Genomic DNA, 12236 nt, shown 5'->3' with positions numbered 1-12236 from the left:
AGTTTTTGTTTGTTGTTATAGAATATATTTATAACAATTTTTGTTGCAAATTTATGTACTTTTTCAATGTGTTTCTCACATGTAAATACATACTTTGGCAAATAAGTTTTTAAAATTATTTCTCCAGACTTCCTAGTTGTAGACTGACCATGTTTTTCAATGAATTGAGAAGAAAAATCCAAAATTGCAAAGCAAGAACAAATAAATTCAGCAAGCTGAGTGGATGGAATTGTCAAACCTCCTCGAGATAATAAATTAAGATAATGATTCTCTGTGATCTCTGTATCATTGCCAACCATAAAAGTAGAACAAATATCACAGTTAAAGCGCCTCAAAAGTTTTTTTGCAACATAACCAGCAATTGAATATGCTACTTCTTTTGTGTCAAGTGATAAACATAGTTCATTTATTTCTGACTCATGTTTGGACAAAATATCCAGAAGATTGTTATAATTTTCATTCTTTGACAATGGATTGAGGTTTTCCTGCCAAATGTTAATATTTTCTTTTAAAAGGGATCTACAGATTAAAATCTTTTCACTGCTATAAATCTCACGAAGACCCACTAAAAATCTCCCTCTGCTCATTTGACGATACTGTGAAAATCGCTTTTCAAGGGGATCACTTAGAAATCTACGAGTGAGAATATATTCATACCCATCATTCAGCAGTTCTTTCATAAGCATTGCTTCTGCTCTCAAAGTTGTGACAAATGCTTTGCTAGTCTGTGCAGTGAGGCAAAAGTCAGAAATTTTTGACCAAGACTCGACCCAGTTAGAAAATGTTTGGTAAAAGTTGATTTTATCATCACTTGCAGTAACAGCATTATTCAAAAAATTAGGGGTAAATCTTTGATTAGAATTGGCTATAGTCCACCAGCAGCATATCAATTTAAGAAAATTTGCAATGTCGGTCCGATCTGAAAAGTAGCTTTTACAAGCAGCAATTGTCTCATGGAATACAGCAATGGCCAAATTGACACTTTGCTTATTGTCACCGGGATGTAATGCCTTGAAAGTTAATTTTGGTGCTTTTCGTAATGTAGCCTGTCCGTGTCATATATTTTAAGTATATCGGACCAAGATAAAACTCCTGACTGGGAACACAAATGAAGGTCCAAAATATTGAAATCAAAAGAAGGAAAAACAAATTTGCTTTTGTTTAGTAAACTGTTTCGAATATTCTTCAACAAATGAACAGTGTCAGAAAAGAAAAAAAATTTGTTTGGAGAATCTGGATAAGTAATAAAATGTTTTTTATCTCCTTCAAATTTGTTGAATAAAATTTTAAAGGCATTTACATTTGCAGAATTGTTGTCTGCAACAACAGCCCTTATATTAAATCCTGCATTTAAAAGCTGTACAATGCATGCAATTATCTCCTGAGAGAGCCAGTCACCAGTCACAGTCACTTCAGGACAGACTTTAACTACACTTGGCACTGTCTCCTTCAACCCCGAAATCATAAATATCATGATACCTTTATATAAGTTGCCAGTTTCATCAGCACCAACATACGTCCCACCATGAAACTGAGTTCCTTTTTGAAGGTATATTTCATCCAACATCAAGATACAATCCTGAGAAAGTTTACCTTTTCCCAAGAGAGATTTTGCAGCAGTTATAGATTCTACATCACCTTTTTGTATTTTTTCTAATGAAGAAAATGAAGGAAATGGTAATTGCTCAACCAGTAGTTTATATGATTGAGGAGAAGTATAGCGCAATAATAAAGAGAATCTGATTAATTCAACAGAAAATGAAGGGCGACCCTTAGGTTTAAAATGTTGAAATTTGTATAGTTCTTTTAGAATGGAATTTGGAGGTTCTGCTACAATGTTTTGAATATAAGAGGGGAAATTTTTCAACATGCTATACCTTGTAAGTTTTGCATTGTGACCCTTCACAAACCAATGTGGTAATGGTATTGGATTTCCATAATTCTGAAGTTGAACGTGTAAATTGTTGTCAAGAGATGTTGCATCCCTCTGCCTGTTCTACAAATACTTTAATGGTGAATGCTCTGACGAACTGCAAACACTTGTACCTCCCCGACGTAACTACCCCCGACAAACCCGACAAGCTACTAAGTCTCATCCCTTTACAGTGGAGATCCCTAGGTGCAAGAAAGCCTTTTACTCCAATAGTTTCTTCCCCAGAACTGCGGGTCTTTGGAACTCCCTTCCGGGATTCTGCTTTCCCAACTGCAATGATATGCAGAAGTTCAAGTGTAATGTTAACAAACATCTTTCTACTCTTCTCCCTTCATAATGACCCCGCTAATTAATTCCCTAATAGTAGCCCCCTGCTTCAAAGTGGCACTGTGCCTTGTTTGGGGTGAAAATTGAATAAAAAAAAAAAAAAAAAAAAAAAAAATCCAAATGCACTCTTTTAGTAATGGAAAATTTGTCTCAAAATCTATCCGGAAAATCCATACATATTTTTAATTTTTTTAAAAACTGAAACCAGTGGGGCAACACTTTGTTTCTTCCAAATCTTCGAAACTCATAATAATATCTGCGGAAAGAAAATTTGGTAGTTCATCATCTTGGTAATTTTGATCTTTTGGGACTTTTCTCATTGTGTTTGATGTAGGTAGAAGAGATGGCTTAATATTCACTAACGGTAAATGAATTGTTGGTATTGGATGTAGGGACCAATTTAACTTATTTCTTTTCCCTTTTAAAATAAATTTTTCCTTAAAATATTTTATACATAAAACTGAATTTTTTGTTGCAATCCAATCAGCACGATTTACAAATTTTTCAAACAGGTCGGGTTTGCCATGTGGAAAATGAAAAGTTGATAGATTTTCGTGGTTTTTATAACCAGTTTTGCAGCCAAATGCAATGCATTTGTTCACCATTTTGTTAAGCAAATTATAACAAAACTTAAACAATATTTTAAAAAAGATAATATATATTTTTTTACAATATTTAAAACGGGTAGAAAAAATTCAACAAGTAGAGATCGCAAAAATGGTTGTAAGCATAAAGACCGCTTACGTCTTTGAAAAAAAAATCAATGGAGGTTAACTCTATTGTACTTTTGTTCTGTAAATTAACGTGAATAAAAGCAGTGAAAACATTTTATATGGATAAAAACATGTATTTTAAGAATGAAATAATATAAAAATATTTAAATAAAAGTTTATTATTCATTATTTCAAGAGTTAATATAAACTACTTTTGAGTTACTTCCCTTTGAAATTTTCAACGTTGTATGCGGCTCGAGCTTACAGTTTTCCATAATAAAAACAATGGCCTCTTAGAAACGTGGCCTCTCATGTAACATACAGGGTCGTATGTATAGAAGGCCATGAGTTTTCTTATTATCAATATTCTCTTCCTCCTTTTGTGAACATGTGCAAGGTTGCATGTTTAGTGAGTTGCATAGTTCTTTTTCGAGTGATCACTTTTCAGTGGTATATCTTTACATATAAAACCCAGCCCAAAAACATGCATATAAATAAAATCTCAGATGTGCTAGGTCAAATTATGTTTCAAGATGGGAAAGGAATGGCATCTTCTCCTGTCAAGCTTAAAAAAAAAAAAAAGAGCTTTTCTGTCACTCTCAACTATTGTTGATTGTTTGTTTTGTCATTTTTTTTTTTCAATTGTTTAATGTTTGTTTTTTTTTTGTTTTTGTATTTGTAGTCCAATGATGGCCAAACATGCTGCCATGAGCAGTGTAGAAGAACGACTAAAACGAAACAAGTACAACATCCAACGAACAAAAATGCAGTTGAACAGCAATTTCACCGAAAGATAACACTTCTTTTCATTTTAATAAAAATTTTCCATCTTTTTTCAAAACAGTTTTTTCTTCATTCAAATTTCTGTTTGATTAGCAGGAAAATGGTTTTAAAGCCTTAATTATATCACCTCCATATTTTTCACGTTATTTCATAAAGATGTTGAATAAACCTGACAAAATACCCACTCAGTTTTAGATAAAATGTGTCAGATAGAAATAGTCTTGGCTTACTTAATTGCCCCCAATAAATAGTTTTGGCTTACTTAATTAATTGCCCCCCAAAAATAGTCTTGGCTTAATTAATTTCCCCCAATAAAAGAGCACATTATTGCTTAACGTGTAGAACCTTTATGTCAGAAAAAATAAGTACAAACTTGAAGAGAATATTGTTTCACATTTATGTTTAATTGATGTGATTTATTATCCATAAAAAATGAACTTAATGGAAGTCGCTAAGGGCTAAGATTATAACAGTAATTGTGATTAGGAATAAAAACATTGTTGAAGAAAAGTATACCACAGAATAAAGTTTTAGTAGCAAACCCATTGTTTTTGAGATCAGTATTTAAAAAGGTATTAAAGATCTAGTGGCAACCACGTTTCATTAAATACAATTTCACCAAAGAAAAGAATACAACAACAACCGTTCCAATAGCATGTCGTTTCAACAGAGACCATTTTTCCCTTTTTTTTTTTTTAATAATTTTTTCACAAAGAATAGCAATTTGTGTTTAATTAATCATATACTAAAATTACTTACAACCGATTGTAATGCATTTTGGCATCAAATAATCTGCAAAGGGTCGATATGTCACAAAACGGACAAACCAAATCAATAAACCTTACAAGTCATTGTTTCTGAAAATAAAACTAATAATAGGTAGTGACAACAGATTAATAGGCATAGAATGATAAATATGGATTTGAATTATTAAGACAAATATCTATACATGCATTAAATACAAAAAGAAAACAAGTGAAAACTGTGAAAGGAATGAGTCAAAAAGACTAAAAAAAAATGCAGAGTATATTCGTTTATTCTAATTTCATTGCTGACAGAACTAAAACTAACAGAACTACTCCGCATTGGCCAATGCCATAAACAACAAAAAATGAGAATTAAAGTGTGTGTAACATATTTTCTCTTCCTCTTTTTCCTCTCCATGCATATCCACTGCTGAATTGGTGAGATGCCAATCGAATGTACAACTAAAAAAGTAGACACAAAGCGAAGAGGTAACGGCAATGGCAAAGAGATGACAAACAGATGATCGGTTACAAACGATATTGTGTATTTTATTTGCAGGGTGGAACGATAAAGTTGTCGCCCTAAAGAAAACAACACTACGGCTTTATTTTAAAACTTCTATTGAAAAAAATCAATCCAGCCAACGTAATTATGTAGTAGAGCTCACATGTAACTGCCTTTAGCCTCAATCATCTCCTCGATACAAGTCTTAATACTGAGAGCATGCCTTTTCCATAAGAGCCGGTGGGAGCTCTATGAATACTCAGTGGATGGCGACGATCAGGCTGGCTTTGGTGTTGTGGGAAGTCATGTTGGTGATGTTCTCAATGTATGACCAAACGAAGTAGTCCAGCAGGTTCAGGTCAAGGGGGGAAGAATGGTACAAAATTGTAATACTCCTTCTGAAATTGAGCCTGGGTTACAGGAAAATGGTAAATCGTAAGGCAATGGAAATCATGTATTTGGATCATTTTGAAGTAAGTTTGGATGTCCCTGAGGTAGAATGATGTACATCAGATTGGTCCAGGTCATATAGATTGGATTTGATGCTGGAACAGGTAGCCAGACATCGATGGGGTACTGGACATTGACAAACACTGGAACTGGGAGATGGACATCAATGGGCACTGGAGTAAGGAGGCGGATGTTGACAGGCACTGGAGCTGATAGCTGGAACCACTGAAACTGATGCTGCAGAAAGGAAAAGTCAAAGCAGGAGCAGAAACTACAGTAGCAACCTGTGAGGGGAGTCACACAAAGCAGGCAGCAGCAGAGAGTGAAGTGTGTATCACATTCAGGTAGTTTGAGTTGTCCTTAAAATGATAGTTTGAATTACATGAATAGTTACTCTTGAAAAGTATTGTTTAGATACTGCTGCTGCTAGTTCCCTCGACTGTTGGGCTTAATGACTTTACAAGAGAATGTCTTAGTCAGGATTTTGGAGTCTCCTTGAATTTCCTGTTGAGCTCCTGCTTGCTAAAAAAGTTGCTGACTTTATGCAAAGTTGAGCAAGTTACTGGAATGAGCACGTTAAACATACAAATGACTACAATTAATTTCTGGCCGGATTTTCAGCAGTCAAAAATGTCTGTCATATTTATTAATTGTGTATATATAATTCTCAGTCCAAACTTAAAGTCTGTTGTTTTTGTTGGATGTGTGAAAAAATAAAGTTTGTGTTTTTTCTTTGTTATATAAGCAAGAAAAGTTGTCACTATTTTTATTACATGATTGGAGCTTAAAAATATTAATAAAAATATAAGACTTTTACCCAAGCTTTCAGTTTTAAAGTTATTGCTTCTGGACAATACTGAGCTTCATGTTTTCCCTCTCTCCCATGCAAAAATATAATGAAACATTTGTTTTAATGTACTCTCGGTTAATGCAAAGATTCTAGTTTTTTCCCATCTTCCCTGTGTTTCTTAAATGCTAAAGAATCAAGGCATTAAATACTTTGTCTGATTCAGCATGTACTATCAAGTTTACTGCTGTGTTATTTCATACACTTGATCTATCTAGGGTTTCTTTTGGATTAAATATATATATCACTAATCAAATGTAATACTGTGTTATCACTATTATTGCTCTCTCTCTCGCGCACACAATAATCTGAATAGAAATAATGTTGATGAGAACAATAGTTTTAAAAGAACTTTAAAAAAATGGTAAATTGTTGATTTTGTTTTTTTTCCCTAAATTATAACATGATATTAAAAATGTTGTTCTCAATCCTCTCCCCGATCAATTTTGTTCCAGTTGACCTTCAAAAGAACGAAATATTTTAATATCTTCATACTTTATGTATAAAATATTAATATTGAGTGTTTCCCCTTGATTTTCTACTTCCATACATTCAGTATTAGCATAATAAGAATAATAGAATAATACTGCCGATAATATCGTTATACATGGGAGTAATAAATGTTATGTCTTTCTATGTAATTGGGACTACCACGTTTTTCCTTATATCACATTCTTTTGAAATCAGTTTTGTTCTTCTGTGGTAAGGTGATAACTGAATCTTGAGTTATAGTACAATTAGGAAATGATTTTCCATTTAGATAAATCAACCGATTGCCTTAAAAGTTGAGAAATATTGATTTTTATGAATTGTTCATAAATTCAATCTAAAGTAACTAACCCTAGTAAGCATTACTTCTTCTTAATAAAAAATATAATAATTAAAAAAAAAAATTCATTCACAATAGATACAATCGTTGTCTCTCGTATTTTGCTGATACAATCCAACGTAACACGTTTCATAGATTGAGAAAAGTACAAACGGAATAGCTTTCAAGAGCTTGAGTTATGTCTCTTATATTATAAAAGACCATCAGAGTGATCTCCCTTGAAATGTTTGCCAATTAAATAATAAGACTGATCAGTAGGGCAGGTCGATTTGCAACTTTTTTCAGAAAATCAACATGGCACTAGTGATGATAGTTGGGATTTGATGTGATAAGAACATATACCAAAAATTAGATTCCCATCTTGAACAGAAAATTGAGCATTTAATTTTAAAAATCGTTTAGAAAAATGCCGAAAAATCCTTCATTTCATATCATTTTTCACAACACTGACTTTGAAATTTCACTATTTTTTATAAAATATTCAATTAAAATTGATATATTTATATAAAATACATTGAAAGAAAAATAAATACATTAATTATAATTTTAATTATGAATCACAACTAGCAAAATATCTCAACCTTTACTGCATTAATTAAACAAAAATTGTAAAAAAAGCTAATTAGCAACTAAGTCTTTTAAATTTCACAATTCAAAAAGATGTGGAGATGTATTACACAATATAACAACTTGATACAAGTTACAGAACTATGTATTTTAATTTTTTATTAGAGGCAATAATATAAACTTATAATAGAAATAAATTGTTCTGTATAATTTCCTTTTGAGGAAAATGGAAGTCTAATTTGCTGGCATGATGACTTAGTAATACTGTGTCTATGTCTTGCTTCCTGCCCATATACAACTTTTTGAGAAAAATCAATCAAATTTGACCAGTGTGTGGCTGCAAAATTGATAGCAGTAATCTTTTTCATTTTTTTTTTTTTTTAGTTGTTCACTATTTCTGGAAAAAACGACACACACACACACACACACACACACACACACACACACACACAAAAATATTTGAAAACACTTCTTTCTTTTTTTTTTTTTTTTTTTTTTTTTAAAAAAGATTTTTGCGATTTAATATGGAAGAAAACTACTAAAATTTAATGGATAAATATTTATTTACCTAATGGACAAAATCGTTTGAATGCCCTGTTCTCTCACATCCAATTCATCTGAGTTTATCATCGATATTATATTTTCCGGAAATAGTACAAAAGCACTATATTTTCACCAGTTTAAAACAGTAATTTGGATTTCAGTTAACTGTTTTGTTCTCGGAATCATATTAAAATATACTGTTGTTGGTTAAAAAAAATATTGTCGGTTTTGATCTCAAACCAACTAACTGCACACACTTGGATGATAAATTTGACCAAAATGTTTAATTTATCATAGTGTTTGAGGATAGACAACTCTAGTCCATAAACACATTAATCTTGTGGCTTATATAAGCCATCTTCCTTGATTCAAGGGCCCAATTTTCTAAGTTAACTTCTCCACAAGAAATGCCAACAGCATACTCAGAAAGTAGCCTCTGGTCTTCACACTTAAATTATTTGTTTCTTCTGCTGTCAGATAATGATGATAGGGAGGTGCACTAATTTTTAGAATTCTACTTGCGCCAAATCTTGATAATTATTGATACAAAATTTCACCAAAGGACCAGTAAATGTGATTAGGCTTTTTCTTGTTCCATCAATTAATTTAAAAATTGCTGTAAATGGCAGTTCTTCTAGTGGAGCCTGAAAATTGGAAAATTTGCATGTTTTATGAGCCAGATTACATAATAAATACCAATATATTATTTTATTTTCCACAAAAAAAGAAACATAATTGCAGGTGAATCTATGGAATTAATTTTACCTCCTTGTTAGAAGGACAAGTGTAGATATGTGCCCTGTTTGACAATTTTCTGCCTTGCACTTTACTGCAAAGTCATCACATCTCAAGACAGAAAGTTTACACCGACAAGAAGATATATCAAACAGTCTGTGTAGCTGTTGCTCCATTCTTTTCACTTTGATTGCTGCAAGAGATTTCCTGTCAATCTGTTTGGCCCTCTTATAGCAAAATATATTGACCTTCTGTCCTATATAATATTACCTTAACAAGGGCAATTGTGGATTGACTGCTTGCCGAATACTAATTATTTCCTTGGCAATTAACTTAGAAATCTCAGTATTTTTTAAGTGGGGATAATTGTTTTTGAGGAACTAACTAAACTGGATGACTTGTCGTGAAGTCGGGGGTGCTGTTTCATCCAAATGACAAGGTGGACCAGCAAATTTTGTGAACCATGGGTTAAAACTGAACGTCGTGCTTTTACTGACATTCTAATCTGAAAAGTAAAATAAATAAATGGATTATAACTGAAGGAAACTGTATTAGGCTATCTTCCAGTTTCATACGTAAAAATATAAGTGCTAGTTATAAGAAATAATGAAAAACTTTGTAGAGTTGAATTAGATGTATTGAAGAGAGAGGACCAAACCAAATCAGAGGCATAGTAGTGTTTAGTTTAGACACTTAGCAGATTTAAGCTCCTCTTTCGATAACATGAATTTATCCATAAAGAGATTCATTCTTGCTGTAGCTATGCCATTTTAAACGAATGTTTAATGTTTAGAGTTTGAAAAACCAATGCTTGTGCATCTATGTTACTCTGCTATTTTTAATAGTATTTTCACGTTAAATTTAATTTTTATGAAATTTTTGTTTATTAAATTTTTAGGTGAAAGTACAGAATAGTTACAATACAACCTCCTTCCCATATTGAGAATGGCTTTCTAAATAACAAAGTTATTTTAGCACAATAACATAGATGCACAAATAACGAAAAACCTTTAAAGGAGTTTCCTTATTTACTCGTATTAATCTTTGTGGGTTATCTGATTTTAAAACTATAATTTTAGAAGAAAAACACTACTTAAAAACAATTACTCCCTAAAAATAAAAGAAATTTATATTTGACACTAATTTTCTGTAAAGTAATTTTTATTAAGTAGAAAAACTTGAAAATTTATGTGGTTATGTTTCGTAAAGAATGTGTAGAATAAAATTGTATGGACTATATATATATATATATTTTTTTTTAAATATAAAACTGGAGTATTACCATATTTTAATAAAAATTTCAAATAGAATTTGATGTGAAATATTAGGTTGGTGCAAAAATAATGTTTTTGACGGTCATTTGAACGTCAAAAAATGCCATTATTTTTTCACCAACCTAATAGAAAAACAAATTAAAAAAGATAAAACAAATATGTTTAAATTCGCTCCAGACACTTGAAATATATATATATATATATATTTTTTTTTAAACAAGTCTTTTTCGTTTTACCTTTCGAAATAATTAAGTCTAAATTGTTATGTTTTCAAATTAAATAATAAACAAATATTAATTTTCAATATCAATAACGAGCGTGTTTTGCGACAGTGAAATCTAAAATGTTTTCACACAAAAAAGTTTGTGAAATGAAAAACCGAACTTTGGGCGTTATTATTTAAAAAACATAATTTTGCCTTTACACTTAATATTTATTTTATTAATTCATTATCCTCACTCATTTTATTTAAAAATGTAGTTTAAAATATATTCTAAATAATGATTCCATTTTCTTAACAGTACAGATTGTTTTGATGACGGGACGTTCTTGACAATTCACCGAAAAACTTTTAATCGCTTCAATTTTTCAACTTTTAAAGTCATTTCCTCAAGCATAACGATTTTGAGAAAAATATTTCATGTAGGTCTTTTCTATGTCAAACCCCAACTATCATCACCACTGCCTCATCGGGGTTCCAAAATCGACCTGCCCTACTGATCAGTCGGTGGCAAGAGGGCGTCCCTTTATAATAGAGTCGAAGCCATGATTGTTCATTGTCATTCTTCTTCTTAATATTATTCTTATTATTCGTCCACCAAGTTAATCAGATTTGGACCTTAGAATTCATCCTTCTCCGTTCGTTTCAAAAATTCTCAATGACTACTGATTACATTTTTTTTTAAATTTTGTATGATGTTACAACTGGGCAAGATCAAAATGTAGTATCTGTTCTTCTTCAGATGCGGCACTTCCATTTCTCGTTCTCTTTCAGTGGAGGAGAAATCCTTCACGACTGAGACGATTTTTATTTTCGTACCTTTTCTCCACGTTAAAAAAACGACCCTGGTGTTTAACTCTGTCCCGTGAGGAGGCATTGTAAATAGGTACAAGTAGGCAAGGGAGGAAATGTAGCATCCTCGGATTTTTGATAAAAATTTTGGGTATGTCCCCTAGGGGACCGAAAGGGGTCAAAATAGCTAGAAATAGCACTTTTTTCGGTGCATAAAATATTTTCCGACCATTAGATTTTGCTGAAAATTACCCAAATCAAGATCATGTTGATATACATCTGAAACGTAATATTGGACGATTGGAAGATTGTGATTGCATCCCCATGAAGTAAAAATGGTCAGAATTACCAAAAGTAGCACTTTTTGGTACATAGAATCTTTTCCGATCATTAGGTTTTGCTGAAAATTACCCAAAAGCAAGACTACATGGATATTTATCTGGAAATGTAATATTTGACCCTGAAAAAATTCTGGTTTCGTCTCCAAAAGATAAAAGGGGTTAAAAAAAATGTGGATTTTTTAAAATCAAAATGAAAAATTCTAGTTTATTTATTTCTGTCTTAGATAAAAAATTTTTTTAGGTTATTTCTCTTTGATTTTTAAATTTTTATTAATTTTTTTTTTTGCTTCCCCACGAGGGCAGAGTTAGACACAAAGTCGGGTATTAATGTGGGGAAAATCTAACTTCCCCAAAAGGGCCACCTTGGATAGGAACAAAAATAAAAATTGCCTCGGTCTTGAAGGATATTTTTTCCAAGTTGAATTTGAACGAGAACTGTGTTATTGGCACTTATGCATTATACGGACGGCGCCATTGTTAGGGGTGATAACTCCAATTTTTTCTTAGAATAGTTATAACCATCCCCTCCTATGTTAAATAATAGGTTTCTAAATAATAATATAAAAAAAAGAGCATCACGCTTCAACTTTACATTTACCAAAAAAGTCATTGAATTATTTTCTCGTCTAAA

The 12236-nt window shown here is 31.8% G+C and overlaps 1 protein-coding gene across 3 annotated transcripts in view; it reads left to right on the top strand.

The window, feature by feature from the left end:
- The window catches only part of LOC145291989 (pre-mRNA-splicing factor CWC25 homolog), a 60268-nt gene extending 56452 nt beyond the window's left edge, over window positions 1-3816 (top strand). For all 3 annotated transcript variants that reach the window (XM_080137950.1, XM_080137951.1, XM_080137952.1), the window contains one exon: window positions 3656-3816. In XM_080137950.1, coding sequence (XP_079994076.1) covers window positions 3656-3770 — 115 coding nt within the window. In that variant the 3' untranslated portion in view covers window positions 3771-3816. The remainder of the gene's footprint in view (window positions 1-3655) is intronic.
- The last annotated feature ends 8420 nt before the right edge of the window (window positions 3817-12236 follow it).

The sequence above is a fragment of the Euprymna scolopes genome, chromosome 13 (genome assembly GCF_053919585.1).
Source record: "Euprymna scolopes isolate OS-2025 chromosome 13, ASM5391958v1, whole genome shotgun sequence".
NCBI classification, from domain to species: domain Eukaryota; kingdom Metazoa; phylum Mollusca; class Cephalopoda; order Sepiida; family Sepiolidae; genus Euprymna; species Euprymna scolopes.
This window is presented reverse-complemented; position numbering and strand designations above follow the sequence as displayed.